Source organism: Miniopterus schreibersii (assembly GCF_964146895.1).
Source record: "Miniopterus schreibersii genome assembly, chromosome: 3".
Classification (NCBI taxonomy): Eukaryota; Metazoa; Chordata; class Mammalia; order Chiroptera; family Miniopteridae; genus Miniopterus; species Miniopterus schreibersii.
The window spans coordinates 69,544,827-69,566,413 of record NC_138103.1 but is presented as its reverse complement, the minus strand read 5'-3'; the positions used below and the strand labels follow the sequence as shown (position 1 = coordinate 69,566,413).

At 44.2% G+C, this 21,587-nt stretch overlaps 1 protein-coding gene across 2 annotated transcripts in view; it reads left to right on the top strand.

The window, feature by feature from the left end:
* MAP1B (microtubule associated protein 1B) overlaps positions 1–21,103 on the top strand; it is a 90,820-nt gene extending 69,717 nt beyond the window's left edge. The window contains exons 5-8 of one of the 2 annotated variants that reach the window (XR_013998364.1): positions 5,567–12,020; positions 15,316–15,554; positions 16,705–18,815; positions 20,476–21,103. Coding sequence is in view for 1 of the 2 variants with exons in the window: in XM_081131120.1 (XP_080987246.1) it covers positions 5,567–12,020; positions 15,316–15,554; positions 16,705–16,860 (6,849 nt within the window). In the remaining variant the exon portion in view is untranslated. Of the gene's footprint in view, positions 1–5,566; positions 12,021–15,315; positions 15,555–16,704 lie in introns of both variants that reach the window. The other variant, XM_081131120.1, reaches the window with a different exon arrangement.
* Positions 21,104–21,587: the final 484 nt, after the last annotated feature.

Here is a 21,587-nt window from a genome sequence, read left to right as displayed (position 1 = left end):
ACTATCAGCACCTTGCCCCAGGGAAGGGAGAGAGCTGTAGAGGCCTGGAAATTGCCCGATGGCCTAATATCATGGGTGGGTGGTTAACTGGCCTGCTGGTAGGCTCTACCCTCAGCTCATTTATATGCACGGGCGCCTCCCTGCATTCCTGTGCTGTTCTGCAGTTAGTTTCTGGTGGCTGGTTTCTATCCCACGTCTCTCCTTTTTTTGGGCAATAAAACTGAACAAAGGACGAATGCAAGAAAAAGGGTTTGTCGTTGCCCAAATTTTAAATAAGGAGGTATCACAATTCATCCACCTAGACCCCAGATAATACCCCTCTCTTTAAATGAGGCATAGTCTTATGAAATTGCTGCTTAAGTTGTTTTTTATTAGCCCCCAGAAGTAGAATTTTAGCACAACAGACTGTGCACATACCAGAATTTACCCCTAACTACTGAACAAAAAGAACCAGCCTTAGCTGAAGGATGTGAGTTCTGTGGAAGGGCAAATTCCCCAGGGTCTATAATCACTGGGGCGAGTTCTGAAGAGCATACACCTTCATTATGCTCAGCCAGGTGTCATTTAGGCCAGAGACTCTGTCATAGTCTCCTCTGCCTGCCCCATAACCCCACCCAAATGTTTTGGAGAAAGGAACGTTCAACAGTCGTGGGAAAGGATCTCTGGAGTTCTCCCAAATAGACCAGAACAGTGGTGGCAGGGGTGCTGGGGGAAGGCAAGAGAAAGGGAGAACACTGGGTAGAATTCACTCTTCTTGCCACAGCCAGAGCAACTCAGCCTTTATCCCTTTGGCATTGTGGACTTTGAAGTAAGGCTGCCATAGCTAAAGTGGGTTCAGAATCACTGGGGAAGACCAATGGTTACCAGCCTTTTAGAGCTGTGATTGCCTGTAGTTGCACTGGAAAAAGGGTTTAAGTACAGAATGACTCCATAACAAAGGGACCTTAAAGGTCCAGTTTTGTTCCTTTTATCCAGTCCTTGATACATACTTATCACTCCAGAGAAATCAGAAACATAGTTTTGGAAAACCAAAAAAATGATATATTTTTGGATGAAAATAGCTTTAAAAAAGAGGGATTTAAAATAGAATTATCTGTGCACATTGACCTTCAGGTTTTGGGAGTCTTAGTCACTGGAGGTCAACTGCCAAATAGAATTTAGAGTTAAAACAGTTATCTGGCTAACCCATCCCTCCCTGAAATCCAAAGATGGTGAAATCACCATCTCCTGGGAACATTTTTTAGTCTCTCTTTTAGGAAGTTTTTCCTTATTTGTCTCATTGTATCTTCAAGGAAGAACTGTGACCCCTATCCCACCTGACAATGTCTTAGACACCCTTCACTAACACTGCCAAGGTTTTCTTCCAGATTAATAATTTTCAGTTCCACCCACTGTTCTTCATAAACCAAGACATTAAAGGTTTCTTACATTCCCTATTCCCTGGTCACAGTTCTTCAAACTTATTTCATTGGTAGGAAGGGGAGATGGAATGGGTATGGGGAAAATTCAAGAGTTCACTCTTGGTCTTGCTTTGGTGCTATCAGACGTTAGTTGGATATATGAGTCCAGAGCTCAGGGAACTAAGAATTGGGCTGGATATGTTAATTTGGAAGCCATCAGCATATGAGAAAATAGATGAAGTGGTCTCGAAAGAGTAATGTATTAGAAAAGGGCCCAGGTCTAGCATTTCGAGGTTAAGGCCAAGGAGAAGGAGCCAGCAAGGAGACTTGTTTCAATTTGTTTGCTTGTTTATGGTCTAGTTTCTCTAAAATGCCATGACTCACACTGGACACCATACTCCAGGGGTCATTGACCAGGTGAGGACGGTGAGAGATGATGACTTCTCTAGTTTTCAGTACAGTCTTCTATTAAATAGGTCTTAATGTAACTTTTGACTATTACCATCACAATTAAATATCACTGGGGAGAGGATGCAGGCTTTGAGGAGCTCTATAATTTACATAACTTGGGGGCTCCCTTTAAGAAAAAGAAAACAAAATTATTAATACAAAATTAAGTACAGGGCTTTGGGAGGCGCACCCGCCAGTGAGGGGGGCCTTGAAGTTTAAGCTTCTTTAGCTTTATAATCCATTTGAGTGTCAAATAAAATCCCTGAGTCTTCTATGGATGTTATTGTTAAGCCACATCTCCAAATATTGCACTTTACCCAGCTGGCTTGTTGGACCTCACATTTATCTGTTTAGAATACCAAATTGTTAGAGTTGACTTAGCCATTGTCATCCCACTGTCCAGAGCTTTGGTAGATGCCTTAATTCTTGCCATTGCACATTTTGCTATGCCTCTCATTTTTATGCCATCACAGATTTGATAATCATGTCTTCATTTTTATCCAGGTCAATATTCAACAGGACATAAATGAGCCCTGAGGCAGCCCACCATAGACCTCTTCCCAGGTTGACACGAAACAGCTCTGTATATATGACTTGGTACAAACCCACCTCATTTTGCTATCACACTGTTCAGAGACCCTGTTAAATGTCTTGCTAAAACCCAGAGATACGCAGTCCACTGTATTTCCTCATTAGCCAAGCAAGTAACCTAATCAAAAAAGGAAATGTAGTTAGTAGGCCATGGCTTAGAAATTCAAATCATATTTCATTAATATTATCTGCACTAAAGTCATTTATTTCCTCTATCTTCCTTCCTCTTCCAGTATGCCTGCATTTAATTAGAAATAGAAATCGACAAAAGAGACTATCTTTGCCCCGAGCTGTATTTCTTCCAGTCACCTCTCTCATCCATCATTGTAAGAACAAGGGGAGGGGAGCAATCTGTGTGCTTAGAAGTATGAGCAGGCTCATGTTACTTCTCAGGTGTCCACTCCAGGGACAGCACATAACTGAATTAATCAAGGTCAGTGCAGTTCAACAAACATCTATTGAGCCTGATGATTTGTTGGGGAAACAAAGGTAACTATGACACAGATTATAGGAGATGTGCTTCCTCCTACTCAGGAACTTTTAGTATACTGGGCTATAATAGCTACCATGCACTACGATGATGATTTCTAACCTCTTAGAAGAAGCCTCAGTTTCCCCAGTCTAAGATCTAGTCCCAAGTTTCCTTGCCAGCGCTCGCTTGCTGGATCCTCCTTATTGCTCCCACTCATCCATTGAATGGATGTTGATTGAGTGCCACTGTGGGCTGGACACCTGTAAGACCCAGCCTTTGCCCTTGAGGTGCTTAGTCTCTGGGGGGGTGTTGGAGCAGAGGCCTGGAGCCAGGCTCGTGGGGAAGCAGGGAGTTCATTTCCTCTGCATAGCTCCAAGGCCGTAGTAGTTGTTCCTCCTTCTGTTCCATTCATCCCTCCTTGAAGGGCTCTCTCTAGCCTCAGCCTCTGCATTCTTATCTCATCCTGCACGGGAAGCACTGCTTCTCCGGGGGGACCAGGCTTTCCCTCCTTGAAAAGAAACCTGTTCAGCAATGCTGACTTTTTTTCCTGTTTTCCCCATAAATCATAGTTTTCCATTCACCAGCCTCTTTGCCGTTTTACGTTACCCTTGACTTCCTCAGAATTCTCTGCAGCCTTGTTTTCTTTTGGGATCATTTCCTGCATTTCAAGGGAACTCTCTGGATAGAGGTGAAAAGATAGAAAGAGGGGAGGTATTCCTCCAGTCCTTTTACCTTTCCTTGAACTTGGTGACTTCATATGTCACATAAAAAGAGCTATTGATTGGATACCTCTTTCACACAGCAGCATCAAACCCTTCGCTGCCATGCCCTCAGGGTGAAATTTCAAAAATTAAAATAGACTAAAATTTAAAATTTTACTATTAAAGAGCCAGCAGTTGAGTTAGCCTAGATTTCTCCTCCAAAATGTATTATAAAACATGAATAGTTTGCATGTGCTCTGTGTGAAAATTAGGATAGAGACACTAATAATTGTGCTGTAGTGGTGGTGATGAAGGTCTGTGCTAATTATTGGACAAGAAGCCATATTTAGTGTTCGTGTTTGCTTTGGTCAGAAAATAATTTGAATAATGCCCAGGGATGGTTACCATTCACTTTTTCAGTTTTCTTAGCTTCCAGAATAGTTGATTCTAATCTCTTTTGTAGGAGATTGTCGAGTCAGAGGAAATAGCAAAATCAAAGACTTGTTATTTTGCTATTCAATCTTAGGTAGGAAAATTCAATAAATTACCCTCATGCACATGCACTAGTAGCCTCAAATGATGTTGGTATCCAGAAGGTTGTATGAGACAGAGGAGCTCACCCTAAAACTAGAAGGTAAGAGTTCAGACCTGCTGGCTCGGGGGTGCCTGGACCACATGAAATCTCTGCTTTGCCCTTTCATCATTTACCATGAAGGACAAAGAGCTCTTTTTACTTGAATCTCTGGGCTGATTTATGAGCTTTGCTGCAACCAAAAGAAGACAGGAGTTTATGGCGTGATTCTCCCATACTATTTACTAAGCTAAGACCATGAAACATAATGGCCATAATATGGAGTGAGACAAGAATAGCATTTGCATTGAACCACAATCTCTGTTTTGGTCACGATTTGCTCTCCTGCACTCCTGTCCTTTGGGAAGTACTAAACAATGTATTGAAAAATGTTTAAGCCAAATTTTTTTCTGGTTTATGCTCAACTATTATTTTAATTACAGTTTACAGTCAATATTATTTTATATTAGTTGCAGGTGTACAGCATAGTGGTTAGACAATCATATACTTTACAAAGTGTTCCACTCCGGTATTTCCAGTACCCACCTGGCACCATACATAGTTATTATAATATTATTGACTATAGTCCCTATGCTGTACTTTATTTACATCCCTGTGACTATTTTGTAACTACCAATTTATACTTCTTAATCCCTTTGCCTTATTTGAGCCACATTTGATCTTAGCCACTCACACCCAGCCTGCCCTGAAAAAGGAGTTGCTAGAGAGTACAGTGTCTCACCTTGAATTCAAACCTGAGTAAATGGGCGATAAAGTGAGGCGCTTGCTTGTACAATTACCCAGTTTCTTTAATCATCATGGCTTCAATAAAAGTATATATAATTGTAGAGAATTTGCTGGATGAACCACTCATGTTTTAAATAGTGAACTGATGCCAGAAGCAATAATTTTTAGCGATAACCAGCAATCCATAGCATCCTTGTCTCCCGGGGGGGGGGGGGGGAACCACATCAATCTTTTTTCTTTTGCACCTACCAAATTCTAAAAGTAGACAACAATAAGTGAACCAAAACCAAATTCCTTCAATGTTTCAATCAGGCCTTTTTGCCAAGCCCAGTGCAATAAAAGAAAACAGTTTATATCAGTGGTGAAGTGACTCACATAGCCTTTCCCTTTGATAGTTTAATATTTTTTAAAGGGTGTTTTTGCATGGCAAGTACCTAGGGCAGTTAGGACAGAGGCTATTCATCTGCCATTGAGGAAATATTTCAGAATTTTTAAACAACCAGCAATTCTAAAGTCAGCCCTTTGTGCATCCAGTGCCCCTCTAATACCTAGTGATAGATGGAGATGATGGATCAGTGATGACATTCACTTAAACCTTTTCTTTCTCTGTTTGTTATTATTTTTTAAATCCCAGATTGGTGAATTACTGAGTACCACCCATCCTGCCAACAAAGCTAGTTTAACCCTCTTCTGTCCCGAAGAAGGGGACTGGAAGAACTCCAATCTTGACAGACACAATCTCCAAGACTTCATCAATATTAAACTCAACTCAGCTTCTATATTGCCAGAAATGGAAGGACTGTCCGAGTTTACCGAGTACCTCTCAGAATCAGTGGAAGTCCCATCTCCCTTTGATATCCTGGAACCTCCCACATCGGGCGGATTTCTAAAGCTCTCCAAGCCCTGTTGCTACATTTTTCCAGGAGGCAGGGGCGATTCTGCCTTGTTTGCAGTGAACGGATTCAATATGCTCATCAATGGAGGGTCAGAAAGAAAATCCTGCTTCTGGAAGCTCATCCGACACCTGGACCGAGTGGACTCCATCCTGCTCACCCACATTGGGGACGACAACTTGCCCGGCATAAACAGCATGCTGCAGCGGAAAATCGCAGAGCTCGAGGAAGAACAGTCCCAGGGCTCCACCACCAATAGTGACTGGATGAAAAACCTCATCTCCCCTGATTTAGGAGTTGTATTTCTCAATGTTCCAGAAAATCTGAAAAACCCAGAGCCAAACATCAAGATGAAGAGGAGCATAGAGGAAGCTTGCTTCACTCTCCAGTACCTAAACAAATTGTCCATGAAACCAGAACCTCTGTTCAGAAGCGTAGGCAATACCATCGACCCTGTCATTCTTTTCCAAAAAATGGGAGTAGGTAAACTTGAGATGTATGTGCTTAACCCAGTCAAGAGCAGCAAGGAAATGCAGTATTTTATGCAGCAGTGGACTGGCACCAACAAAGACAAGGCTGAATTTATCCTGCCTAATGGTCAGGAAATAGATATCCCAATTTCCTACTTAACCTCAGTCTCATCTCTGATCGTATGGCATCCGGCAAACCCTGCAGAGAAAATCATCCGAGTCCTGTTTCCCGGAAACAGCACCCAATACAATATTCTGGAAGGACTGGAAAAGCTCAGACATTTAGACTTCCTGAAACAGCCGCTGGCCACCCAGAAGGACCTCACTGGCCAGGTGGCCGCTCCTGCTGTGAAACAAGTAAAACTGAAACAGAGGGCCGAGAGCCGGGAAAGTCTGAAGCCGGCCGCAAAACCACTGGTCAGCAAGTCTGTGCGAAAGGAGTCTAAGGAAGAAACCCCCGAGGTCACAAAAGCAAATCATGTGGAAAAGCCGCCAAAAGTCGAAAGCAAAGAAAAGGTAACAGTGAAAAAAGACAAGGCAGTAAAAACAGAGACCAAACCTCCAGTGGCCGAAAAGGACGTGCCCAGCAGAGAAGAGCAGCCTCCGGTGAGGGCCGAGGTGGCTGAGAAACCAGCCACGGATGTCAAGCCCAAAGTCACCAAGGAGAAGACGGTGAAAAAGGAAATGAAGGCCAAGCCTGAGGAAAAGAAAGAGGAGAAGGAGAAGCCAAAGAAAGAAGTGGCTAAAAAGGAAGACAAGACACCCGTGAGGAAGGAGGAGAAGCCGAAAAAGGAAGAGGCAAGGAAGGAGGTCAAGAGAGAAATCAAGAAAGAAGAGAAGAAGGAGCCCAAGAGAGAGGTTAAGAAAGAGACCCCCCTGAAGGAGGCCAGGAAGGAAGCTAAGAAGGAAGAGAAGGAACCCAAGAAAGAAATTAAGAAGCTTCCTAAAGACGCAAAGAAACCACCTACTCCTCTATCTGAAGCCAAAAAACCAGCCACGTTGAAACCAAAAGTCCCCAAGAAGGAAGAGCCCGTCAAGAGGGACCTTGCTGCTGCCGGGAAGCCGAAGGAGAAGGTGAAGGGGAAGGTCCTCAGGAAGGAAGGCCAGGCCCCGGAGGCTGCGGCGGTGGCCGGCGCCGGGGCCACGGTGGCCGCTGTGGCGGCAGCGGCTGCAGTAGCCAGCCCTGGCCCCGCCAAAGAACTAGAAGCTGAGAGGTCCCTCATGTCATCCCCTGAGGACCTAACCAAGGACTTTGAAGAGCTGAAGGCTGAAGAGGTCGATGTAGCAAAAGACATTAAGCCTCAGCTGGAGCTGATTGACGATGAGGAGAAACTGAAGGCCACCGAGCCGGTCGAAGCCTATGTCATCCAGAAAGAGACAGAGGTCATCAAAGGCCCTGCCGAGTCCCCTGACGAGGGCATCACCACCACCGAGGGGGAGGGCGAGTGCGAGCAAACCCCCGAGGAGCTGGAGCCCGTTGAGAAGCAGGGGGTGGACGACATAGAAAAGTTTGAAGACGAAGGAGCAGGGTTTGAAGAGTCCTCTGAGACCGGAGACTATGAGGAGAAGGCAGAGACCGAGGAGGCCGAGGAGCCAGAGGAGGATGGTGAAGACGGCGTGTGTGCGGGCGCCTCCAAGCACGGCCTCGGGGACGAGGGGGACGCGCACGGCAGGCGTGACAGGGGGTCTGTGGCCAGCGGGGACGACCGAGCCGAAGAAGACATGGATGAGGCGGTGGGGAGAGGAGCCGAGCCCTCAGAGGATGAGGAGGAGGAGGGGGACAGAGCTGAGGAGGCCAGGGAGGCGTATGAGCCCGAAAAGGCGGAAGCTGAAGATTACGTGATGGCCGTGGTTGACAAGGCTGCGGAGGCCAGCGGTGCCGAGGATCAGTACGGATTCCTCTCCACTTCAGCCAAGCAGCTGGGGCCCCAGTCTCCTGCCCGGGAGCCTGCATCCACAATTCATGATGAGACTCTACCCGGAGGCTCGGAAAGTGAGGCCACCGCTTCTGATGAGGAGAATCGGGAAGACCCGCCTGAGGAATTCACTGCCACCTCTGGCTACACTCAGTCCACCATTGAGATATCCAGTGAGCCCACCCCCATGGATGAGATGTCTACCCCTCGAGATGTAATGAGCGACGAGACCAACAATGAAGAGACGGAATCCCCTTCTCAAGAATTTGTAAACATCACCAAATATGAGTCTTCACTGTATTCTCAGGAATACGCCAAACCTGCTATCACATCACTCAATGGGTTATCTGAAGGGTCAAAAACAGATGCCACTGACGGGAAAGATTACAATGCTTCAGCCTCCACCATCTCACCACCCTCATCCATGGAGGAAGACAAATTTAGCAGATCTGTTCTACGTGATGCTTACTGTGCTGAAGAGAAAGACAGGAAAGCCAGTGCCATGCTGGAGATCAAAGACACTGTCTCAGCAGTTTCAGATGGAAAACTTAGCCCATCCAAGAGCCCATCTCTGAGTCCCTCTCCACCATCACCCATAGAAAAGACCCCCCTGGGTGAACGTAGTGTGAACTTTTCTCTGACACCCAATGAGATTAAAGTGTCAGCTAAGACAGAAGCAGTCCCAGTGTCTCCTGAGGTGACTCAAGAAGTAGTTGAAGAGCACTGTGCTAGTCCTGAAGATAAGACCCTGGAAGTGGTGTCTCCATCTCAGTCTGTGACTGGCAGTGCTGGCCACACACCTTACTACCAATCTCCCACTGAGGAGAAATCCAGTCATCTCCCCTCAGAAGTCATAGAAAAATCATCAGCAGTTCCAGTGAGCTTTGAATTCAACGAAGCCAAAGATGATAATGAAAGAGCTTCCATAAGCCCCATGGATGAACCTGTTCCTGACTCAGAGTCTCCTATTGAAAAAGTTTTGTCTCCTTTACGGAGCCCTCCCCTAATTGGATCTGAGTCTGCGTATGAAAGTTTTCTGAGTGCTGATCACAAGGGTCCTGGTAGATATACTGAAAGCCCCTTTGAAGGAAAGAATGGAAAACAAGGCTTTCCAGACCAAGTAAGTCCAGTTTCTGACATGACCTCCACTGGTCTTTTCCAAGACAAACAGGAAGGGAAAAGCACAGGCTTTATACCAATAAAGGAAGACTTTGGTCAACAAAAGAAAACTGATGACCATGAAGCCATGAGTTCTCAGTCTGGACTGGCTTTAGATGAAAGAAAGTTAGGAGGAGATGTTTCTCCTACACAAATAGATGTCAGTCAGTTTGGATCTTTTAAAGAAGACACTAAGATGTCCATTTCTGAAGGTACTGTTTCAGACAAGTCAGCCACTCCTGTTGATGAAGGTGTAGCAGAAGACACATACTCTCATATGGAGGGTGTGGCCTCAGTCTCCACAGCTTCCGTGGCTACAAGCTCATTTCCAGAGCCAACAACAGATGATGTGTCTCCTTCTTTGCATGCTGAGGTTGGTTCCCCCCATTCCACAGAAGTAGATGACTCCCTTTCCGTGTCTGTTGTGCAAACACCTACCACTTTTCAGGAAACAGAAATGTCTCCATCTAAAGAAGAATGCCCAAGACCAATGTCAATTTCTCCACCAGACTTCTCCCCTAAAACAGCCAAATCCAGGACACCAGTTCAAGATCATAGGTCTGAACAATCCTCAATGTCTATTGAATTTGGTCAAGAATCCCCTGAGCACTCCCTTGCTATGGACTTTAGTCGACAGTCTCCAGATCACCCTACAATGGGTGCGAGTGTGCTTCACATAACTGAAAATGGGCCAACTGAGGTGGACTACAGTCCTTCTGAGATGCAGGATTCTAGTTTATCACATAAGATACCACCAATGGAGGAGCCATCCTACACCCAAGATAATGATCTTTCTGAGCTCATCTCAGTATCTCAGGTTGAGGCCTCCCCATCCACCTCTTCTGCACATACCCCTTCTCAGATAGCCTCTCCTCTCCAAGAAGATACTCTATCCGATGTTGTTCCTCCCAGAGATATATCCTTATATGCTTCACTCACCTCTGAAAAAGTGCGAAATCTGGAAGGAGAGACACTGTCACCAAAATCTGATATCTCTCCACTGACCCCAAGAGAGTCTTCTCCTTTATATTCACCTAGTTTTTCAGATTCTACCTCCGCAGTCAAAGAGAACATAGAAACTTGCCACACTTCTGCTCCTCCACCAATGGAAGCAACATCTGCAGAGCCCTATGGCTTCCGTGCCTCGATGCTGTTTGATACGATGCAACGCCATCTAGCCTTGAATAGAGACTTGACCAGATCTGGTGTGGAGAAGGACAGTGGAGGGAAGACACCTGGTGACTTCAGCTATGCCTATCAGAAGCCGGAGAAAACAACTAGGTCCTCAGAAGAAGGTTACCACTATGAGTCTTACGAGAAACCTACCCAAAGCCCGGATATGGGGGGCTATTACTATGAGAAGACAGAGAGAACCACTAAATCCCCATGTGACAGTGGCTACTCCTATGAGACCATTGAGAAAACCACCAAGACTCCTGCAGATGGTGGCTATGCCTATGAAATTACTGAAAAGACCACACGGGCCCCCGAAGAGGGTGGGTACTCATATGAGATAAGTGAGAAGACGACAAGAACCCCTGAATTGAGTGGTTATAGCTACGAAAAGACTGAGAGGTCTAGAAGACTGCTGGATGACATCAGCAATGGCTATGATGACTCTGAAGATGGTGGCCACACACTTGGAGATTCCAGCTACTCTTATGAGACCACTGAGAAAATTTCCAGTTATCCTGAGTCTGAAAGTTATACTTACGAGACATCTACAAAAACTACACGAACCCCCGATACTTCCACATACTGTTGTGAGACTGCAGAGAAAATCACTAGAACCCCCCAGGGGTCTACATATTCCTATGAGACTTCAGACCAGTGCTACCCCGAAGAAAAGAAGTCCCCCTCTGAGGCTCGTCAAGATGTTGACTTATGCCTTGTGTCCTCCTGTGAGTACAAGCATCCCAAGACAGAGCTGTCACCCTCCTTCATTAATCCCAATCCTCTCGAATGGTTTGCCAGTGAAGAGCCAACTGAAGAATCTGAGAAGCCCCTCACCCAATCAGGGGGAGCCCCACCACCTCCAGGAGGAAAGCCACAGGGGCGACAATGTGATGAAACCCCTCCCACCTCAGTCAGTGAGTCAGCCCCATCCCAGACCGACTCTGATGTCCCCCCAGAGACTGAAGAGTGTCCCTCCATCACAGCTGATGCAAATATCGACTCTGAAGATGAATCAGAAACCATCCCCACAGACAAAACTGTCACATACAAACACATGGACCCACCTCCAGCCCCCATGCAGGACCGCAGCCCTTCTCCACGCCACCCAGATGTGTCCATGATGGACCCAGAGGCCTTGGCCATTGAGCAGAACCTGGGCAAAGCTCTGAAGAAAGACCTGAAAGAGAAGACCAAAACCAAAAAGCCAGGTACAAAGACCAAGTCATCTTCACCTGTCAAAAAGAGTGATGGGAAGTCCAAGCCCTCTGCTGCTTCACCAAAACCAGGGGGCTTGAAAGAATCCTCAGATAAGGTGTCCAGAGTGGCTTCTCCTAAGAAGAAGGAATCTGTGGAGAAAGCAACAAAACCCACCACTACACCCGAGGTCAAAGCTGCACGTGGGGAAGAGAAAGACAAGGAGACCAAGAATGCCGCCAATGCCTCCGCATCCAAATCGGTAAAGACTGCGACTGCAGGTAGGTGCTGGCATCTGCAACTATTCCACTTTTAACTGGAGCCTTTGACTTTCCATTTGACTTTGTATTGGGAAGATGAGAGAGCACAGCTGGGTGCTCTCCCTTCCCTTTACTGTTCTCTTCTGCCAAAAGGTATCAATCTCAGCCCAATGTTGTCTGCAAGCTTGGGGATAGCTCAGCATATGGCCCAGAGCAGCTCGGATTCACCAAATGAGATTCCTGGCTTTACTCGTTCTATAACACAGCAATTGCAGCCTTGTTCTAAGTCTTCAGAACCAAGGAGGTGTGTTTTAAGCTCCTTTGGAAGACTGGGCAATGGCTTCAGCCACGCTGGCCCCAGAATGAAGCTCAGGTGACACAGTCCAGGAGCCCCCAAAGGCTTAGGGAGAACCAGAGTTCCAAGCCAACCCTGGAATGTCCACTGTTGGCCCAAGATTTAGATTTCATTTAAAACATATTTTTAAAGTATAACATTTTATAATTAAAAATTACAAAATTTTTAATTTAAAGAATTCACTAGGCTGGAGCTACATCCCCATTAAAGGCAATGCTGTATTTTCTTATTGGCCAACAAATACCATAATTTCAGTTGACCAGTGGGTATTCTGAAAAATTGAGAGAAGAGCATTGAGGCTCTTCTTATAGCCCTCTTACCCCCCAGTCTCACTAACAGAGACTCAGAATTCTGCTTCAAATTGAAATTGCACATGGCAGGAGCAATATCCCTGACTTCTGGTCATTCCTGTTTTGGTCCCAGTTCCCAGATTCATCAGGTTCTCAGCAATACCTGGGTTGTGTTTTTTCTAAATAAAGTTTGAAACGATTTTTTTTCAAAATACGTTTTTCTTGATTTTTAGAGAGAGAGGAAGGGAGAGGGATAGAGGGATAGAAACATTGATGAGAGAGAAACATCACCAATCGGATTCCTCCTGCATGCCCCCCACTGGGGATCAAGCCCTCAACCCTGGCATGTGCCCTGACCTGGAATCAAACCAGTGACCTCCTGGTTTATAGGTTGACACTCAACCACTGAGCAGCACTGGCCGGGCAGTACCTGGGTTTTTGATGAAACAGGTCTCAGGGTGCCCAACTTCATTTTGTTGCTTCAAACCAATCACAGGGATTTGCGTTAATACCTTTTACTTGCTTTATGTAGTTATTCCAGGATTTTAGATCACAGTTTACAAAGTAATATAAATTGACCCAAACATGTAAAGCAAAAAATACGTTAAATAAGGGAAAATCTGGTAGATGAACCTTATAACCTCAAATTCAATTTTACTTTAAGCAACATGGAAGATTAATTTCAAGATTCATTTCTCTACATGCATGTGGAAGAAATTTGTTCGTGCTGAGAATTAATGGAAAACCACCAGATAATTAACCCCTTGGTTAGAAAGAGGTGACAACTGACCTGTACTTGGGAGAAAACATGAAATCCATTCAAACAGATACAAACTAACTGGAATTTGCTACCCAACTTGCCAAACATGTAACTCTAGCCCACACAATTGATTTTTAAAACATTTTTGTCATTTAAAGAAATAATTTAAAGGCAAAGTAAAAAATAAGGATGAGTTCATTTGAATGTACCTTGAAGTTGCTTTAACACAAACCTGGGTAAACTTCTGGCAGTTCCCTCAGTTTGTGCTTCTGTATGAGTTACATATGCTTGGCGTTGATGGTAGTGATTTATTGTGCAAGGGAAAATTCCAGGCATTTGTAATTATTAAAAGAATTGTAACCCACAAACTTCTACTGTAAGTCAGCGTTCTCTGGGAAACCTACACATGGATATTTGAGGGCTTTCAGCTCAGATTAATTAAAATGGCTGGTTAATCTATTTATAAAATGAGTCAGTTTATGTAAATATCAGTTTGGCTGATTCTCATCACTTCCCCAAACCCTTAAAAATAAAACAGGATAGTTGATGTAGTTCACTTGTGTTTTTGACTCTGGGATGACAGTCTTTAACCATCCTATGGAGAAAGGAAATAGGATTAAGTATATAGAATCCAGCTAGTATTTTAAATGACTTAGCAGTCAGTGGTCTCAAATCAGTTGCACATTAGAATTATCTGGGGTTCTTTTATTTCTTTCTTTAAAATATTTTTATTAATTTTTAGAGAGAGAGGAAGGGAAACCGGGAGAGAGAAACATCAATGTGAAACATTGATCAGCTGCATCCTGTATGGCCCCCACTGGGGATCAAGCCCCAACTGGGAATCAGACTGGCAACCGCTGAGTGTATCGGATGGTGGCCAACAACTGAGCCACCCCAGCCAGGGCTGGGGTCCTTTTAAAAGATGGTGCCCAGGCCTCCACCCCAGCCCCATTAAGTCCGACTCTGGGGCGTGGAGCATGGGCATCAGTATTAAGCATTAAGTACTGATAAGTATTAGGTGATTCTGATTATGCAGCCGGGGTGAGGAACCACTGCCTTAGAATGCTAATTCGATTAATCTTGTAAAAAATTTAAACCTTCTAACTAGAACAAATCAGAAAGCCAGCTGTCCAAACAAGATGCCAGGGAACTTTGGGGTTAATCTGAATCTTGTAATTTGCCCAGGATTTGTCTAATTCAGTCTGGGAATTTTGGCGACCAGATACCCCTTTCTCCAGCCTGGTATGTCCTAATCGGTAGAGAAAGCTTAGTCTTTCTGAACCCTCCTCTCACTAAGTTTCGTATCCAGCCTTTTTCGGGAGGGGTGTCTCCCTTTTCAGAGCACTTTGTTAAAGAGAGAAAATGACCTTTCACCAGTTTATGAATGAGGTTGAGGTGCTGAGGGCCTTGGAAATCATGCGAAGTTAAGATCTGAACCAGTTATTAGGTCAGATGTTAGGGAATGATATTCAGCTGTGGGCAAAATTGCTCTCAAATGAGATCCTAACATGGATTACTAACATTGCCTAACTATGGTTTACCAAATGCAGATGTTCCCTTCTGACTTTTAAAATCTGTTTTAGATCACTTTTCAAATTAAGATGCACATTAGTAGCTCTTAGGGGTATTATTATTATCTAGTTCCATCTTTTGGGAAGGCCTTGAAACTCTCCTTACTTCCTAATGGGTTGTCCACAAAGGGAAACCATTCCATTCTCACTTCTGGTGAGATGGCAAATGCTGTATCTTTTCAAGCTGCCAGTGTTAAATGCCTTCTACCAGACAGGGGGAAACGCCTAGAGCCCCCTTTGTATGTTCTACGGACCTTCTTGTGGATGAGCAGGGGAGGCGCACTGGGCCTGGGGTCTCTTCGCATTCCCATGACTGGCTCTCTCTGTTTATTCACCAAAGGACCAGGAGCCACCAAGACCGCCAAACCCTCAGCTGTGCCTCCAGGGCCCCCTGTGTACTTGGACCTGTGCTATATTCCCAACCACAGCAATAGTAAGAACGTCGATGTCGAGTTTTTCAAGAGAGTGAGGTCGTCCTACTACGTGGTGAGTGGGAATGACCCCGCTGCCGAGGAGCCCAGCCGGGCTGTCCTGGATGCCCTGTTGGAAGGGAAGGCCCAGTGGGGCAGCAACATGCAGGTAAGAGCTCCAGGATAGCATCTGCACTGCACGTGGAGCTGTGCCCAGAGGCAGAGGGAAGGAGTCATGTGTAAAAAGGCATCATTGTGATTGTGGATCCACATTAGGTGCCCATGGGTCTGTCACACATGAAATATCCTGAAGACAAAGTGATTTCACACACAGAAGATAGTCTAAAATATTATTCTTGGTACCAATACCAACCATGGCCTGGGAGGAAAGCCACTTTATCACCCTAAGGCAGGCATAATTCACTTGCCCTTCCTCCTATCCCAAGAGTAAGTGTGTATGAATCAAAGTGGCCATATTTCTACGTGAGAGCTGCTAAGGAATTGTCTTTACTCCTTTGTTTCATGAATAGACCAAAGCTAGCAGTATGTCCAAGTAGAAAATTAACTGTCCACGTGAAATTCTACAGGAGGAGCATTGCTGAAGATGGTGCCCAACAGGATATTCCTAACTCACAGACATGACTGGCCATAAACCATTCTCTATTATTTTGGCTGTGACCTTTGCTCGTCTAAATTTTACTTGTCTGCAAAGCCACCTAGTAAATTGTTTTTACATAATAGTAAACAGAATGACTTGTTAGTCAATTGTGTGAAATTTCATGAGAAGCACCAGTGGCCTCTTTATGAGTACTGGATGGAATTCTTACTATTCAAGCCCACCCACCACTCTATTCTATCCCTAACCACACGCACAAATTAAAGATACAGGACACAATGTCATTTACACACAATAGAGAGCTTTGAGCTGCAATAATAACCAAGACTCCTTGGATTTAAATATGCACTGTCCTTGCAAAATTTACCAGATGTGTTAAAGGAAATTCCACCTTAAGTGAAGCGCTTCTCTTAATACTAAAGAGCTGAGTATCTGATGGTCACTACAGATGAACCAATTGACGGTCATTAGTTGCTTTTGGTTCCAGTCTTCAACTTCCCCCCCAAAACTTGATTTTTGTTTCAGCTTTATTCTGGTTCCTGGAAAATGTAAGCTGAAGAAAAGTCCTTTTCATTTCTTGAGGAAAACAGGAAGTTTTCTTCTTTACCCTTCTTCTGATTGTCGAATTAGTACCTTATTGTTCTATCTTTTCATCTGATTTCTGGCTCTGCCCTTAAACAGCTATTTTCTCCTCTCCCTGCAGGTGACCCTGATCCCAACTCATGACTCAGAGGTGATGAGGGAATGGTACCAGGAGACCCACGAGAAACAGCAGGACCTCAACATTATGGTTTTAGCAAGCAGCAGCACCGTGGTTATGCAGGATGAATCCTTCCCCGCATGCAAGATCGAACTGTAAAGACCGAGGCCAGCCACACCACAGGATTCGAACTTTGTTTCCAGAAATTCTTCAGTTTGAAACCACCTTTTCTAAAAAGTCAATTCATCTAAATAAGTCACTGAACCGTTACCTGCCAAACGCTATACTGTGTCATGGTGGTACAAGTCACTAATATTTCTCAGTTTTTGCTGATAGCTAAGGGAAGTAACAGGATTCCCACAATAGGGTTCAAGTTATTGCAAAACGACCTACCCCAGTTAATCTCTGCTGAACATTTGGAAACCATGCACTAGCAAACCCAACTGACTTCTGCTAGGTAGAGGCATTTGTCTTAGAGAGAGAGAGAAAGCGAGCGAGAGAGAGAGAAAGAGAGCGAGCGAGCGCACGAGGAGAGAGCGCAGAAGAGAGAATGAGAAAGAAACAGAAAGCAAGAGGAGGAGATGTCAGGGTAGAGGGCGCTGGTGAGATCCCAGAGAGGAAAGGAGAACAGTGTGGGGTAAGGAGGGGAAAATAGCAACGCCATCTCCATTTTCTTAGGCAGTTTGTATTCTGTAGTCTACATACGCAAAGTTTTCATGTGTGTCAGTCTAAGTCATCAAAAAGGGTCTTAATTTTCTAAAACAAGTTGGCTGGAAGAACACAAAGAGAATAGAACTTGCTATGAGGGCCTGTGAGATTTTCACGCCTTAATTAAGCTCCTTCAGTTCGAAGGCTGCACACTGCATAGCGTAGTGAGTGTAGACTGGACACGCAAGTGGTTTGAACCCCATTTGGAACTCTCAGACTCTTCCAGCACTCAAGCAGGTTGATCTAAGGCATGCTCCCAGCATCTGTGCACCCAGTTAGTCCACTCTGAGTCAATTAACCTGCATGCAGAAACGCCCAAGTCCACCCCAGTTAACAAGCAAATACCAAAGCAGTTGGGAGTACAGATGGTAGACAATTTGCCTTAGAAAGTGACTTGAATGTACAAAGATACTTGATGCACTTATTATTTTTTAATGTGAGACAGCAAGTTTATAAAACATCCGTGTAAGATTATAGCTACTCCGGTTACGGGAGCATGTGTGTGCGTGGGGGGTACTGGAAGCCCATCTGACTGGTGCAACAGTTTGATGCCGAGTCATGCGTGTGGAGTCCCACCTCAGTGCCCCCGTGGCTCCTCAGCCAAACACATTGAGCCTTTAATAGCTTCCTTACTACTGCAAGTTCAAGACTGAAATGGCTTCTATGATCAGAACTGGGCAAACAGCGAATCTTATGGTGGAAGAGATTCTCAGCAAGTGTACAGTTAATTACCTTCCTTTGTCTTACATTGGCTTTTTTTAATGTTTCATTAATTTCAGTATAATTAATGGGAACAAGTGTACAGAATTTTTTTTTTTAGCTATGTCAGAACTTTTCAGATGAACTTTTTAACAAATATTTTCATTTGCTGGAAAATGCAAAGAAAAATTTCAAGTGACTTTTTTTTTTTTAAAGTGTTTTATAAGACAAGAAAATGAATGTTTTTTTTTTTGTTTTTGTTTTTGAAGTTCTGGTGAGACTGAAGTCTGATATTGCAGCAGTAATGTTTATTAAAGCCCATAGCTACCAGGAATAGTGATACCTCCCACCCTTGATTCCCATAACATAAAAATCTGAATATGTGCTATTTGCGAGTGGGGGAGAGTGGCGTGGCAGGCTACTTTCCCAGGCCTCGGAATCACCCAGTGATATCCTACATTCTTTCAAGATCTTCAACCATGAGGTAAAAGAGCCAGGACAAGTTCAAAGAACCCTAGCGAAAGTTTGCTCTGGGATTTCTTTTCTGGAAAAAAATAAAAGAAATAATACATTAAACGCAAATGAATTCCCCACTCCTGCTGCTCATCACGTAGAGTTCAGAGATCCTTCCCATCATTGTCATCACTGAACTATGACTCTGGGGAGCCAGACCATGATTCAAACTGACGCCAGGTTCCGAGTGACAGGTTAGTCACCCGGTGTTCAGATGTGGCAACTTCTCAGTGATGACTGAGCTGTGCTCTGTCACGTGGCGTTTCCTGCAGACTGAGATCTCCGGAGCAGTGAACAATGACCTCGTTTTATTTTCTGTGTTATTTATTTCACAAATAACATTTTAGTTTATTTTTCTCTGATAAGTGTATGTTTTGCACTGCTAACTACTATGAGGGTTTTAAACAATGCTTCTTCAGGGTCCCTTCACTGAGGACCTGTGCATCTACTTAATGCTGTGAATTACATTTTCAAATGTTTAATTTTTTTTAAAAAAACTAATATTCTATTTTTTTTTAGGTTTCTCTAGAAATGCAGCTTTTATTTATTACTCCATTTTTTCCCAAGTCCTTAAGAAACACATTGATTAAAGGTACAGGAAATTACCGCACGGTGGAAAACTCATTGTGACAAAAATGAATTCCATTGAGTATAGACTCATCCACTTCAGACGTATTTAACGAGACAACCTCAGATCCTCAAGACAATTCTTTAGTGATTGGGGTTGCGTTAGCCCACAGAATGCATGGGAAAAGGAACATCCCGGCCTTCTTGCCAAATCCAGGCCTCTGGCTGATTTTTCTTTGATAGAAGATGGACTTATTCTCTAATTTCTCAAACTGAATTTATTTAACACGTACATTATTTTGCTTTTAAAATATACAAACATTTTAGGAGAATTATAACCAGTCTTCAATTATAACGATTCTATCCCACTCCTTTTTTCCCTATGGGATAATGGGGAAAATATACAAAAGCTGTTATTGGTCAACTGGTGTTTCTCCTGTGAAATATATCAGTACTTTTCTCCATCCGTTGTTCCCAGTGCTGACCACAGAGCCGAGTATACCAAGAAAACCAATAGTTACACTACAGGTTGCTCCTGTCCTTCCCGAAACCTTTTCTACCTGGGTGACCAGCCTAATTTTGCCAGCTCCATAGATACACAACTAGCTTAGTAACAGCCATCACAGTGTACCATGTCCATCACGGAGAGCTAAAGACTGCCACAGACCTCTAGGAGCTGTGTTCATCCCGGTTACTCGGTCCACTGGTGCAGGTGGAGGATCGGAGTGGAAGGAATTTACACTAAGCGATGGGGTTCCATCGAGAAAGCACTCACGATCCGGACCTTTTTGGTAGTATTCTTCTTAAGCAAAATTCTGTGGAGACTAAATGTTAGAGATGATCCTCCATTTTCAATTTTAACCAATTCTATCCCCTTTCTCAAAACCCAGCCCTCGTGCATGCTTTCTCAGTCTTGTGGGACTGGATACAATGACTGACTCCCTTCTCCCAAATGCCATTTTCCATGGAGTTAAAAAGTTTTTTTCCTTAACCTTACATATCATAGTGAATGGTTTCCCCAGTGTATATGAATGTTTTAAGTGTCTCCAATAGCTTATGCAGTTTAGGAGCTTTTCAGTACTCATTTAATAAGGTTAAATCATTTGCTAATTGGAAATTTTACCCCCTTCCATCGTCCTGTATTACCAAACTTCAGCTCTTGGGAGCTGTTGTACGATTCTGAAATTGCTTTTCTTGCCTCTCTTAGTCACCTGTCTGTCACAGGAGGTTCTTGCTCAGTGATGATATTGTGAGTTAGATTAATAACTTTTTTTTTTTGCGCTTCAGACTTAGAAGAAAAGATCCTGCTTCCATTTGAAAGGAACTGTAAGCTTTTATCTTCTAACCAACTGAACAGCACACCAAAAGCAGCCTGAGGATGAGCATTTCTTTGAAAGCAATTAGGTTATTCACCTGGTATTAAAATGATTTACTATTAAAAAAATCTGTGACTTTCTTGATTTAAAAGGCAACATCAAAAACTGAAAAGGAAGGGAAAAAATAGCTTCTCTGCACTCGTTCGGAGCTCCCCAAAGCAGCAGCCGTCGAGACACAGTGTCCAGACCCGCTGCCACCGAGAACACCCTGCCCCAGGGCCAGGGTGCTTACAGCGCTGAAGGCAGCCCTGGAACGAAGTGGTCCTGAGCCCGGCGGAGAGGCACCTCCCACTCCTCTCTCTTGTTCTGAATGGTGTTTGTGTCAGTCTGCAGCTGTGTATGGTATTATGTCTTATAATCCTGCATCACTTCTATCCTATCCAGTCATATCTAATGTAGAAAATTAGTTTCCAGTGGAAGTAATATGTAGTGCTTTTATGATATTTGTGTGCAATATCCCCTCTTCCATTGAGGATATTTGATGTAAAAGGAAAAAAAAAAACTCAGTTCCACAATAAAATACAAAAGTGGCAAAAGTTGATGTGTGTGCTGTCACGTTCTGTGTTCCTGAGTTGGGCTCATCAGGATTTGGGATTTGCCACCATGGTGGGGGGTGTGTGTGTGGGGGGTGGAGCAAACCTCAGAGAGGGTCCTGACACTATTTCTGTAACTGCTACCGCGTTATCTTGTATAACCGAGCCCTATAGGACGCTGGGTCTTAGGGCAGAAACGGGATGTGAGGGAAAGACATCGCACGAAAGGAAAGGTAAACACACCACTGTAGGTGGAAGCGGGTATCGGAGGGCCTCCTACATGAACCACAACACAAACCCCAAACCAGATGTTTCATCTGAGCTCTGCCACACCTGGCTGCGTGACCTCTGTCACTTTATCCCCATCTGTAGTTTCTTTTCTCACCTGTGAAATGAGAGGATTTTCTAAGATGGTCAAACTGGATGGTCCCTCCCAAGGCTGATGGAATTTCTGGGGCTCTACAAGGCCACCCTATTCAGTACTTACATC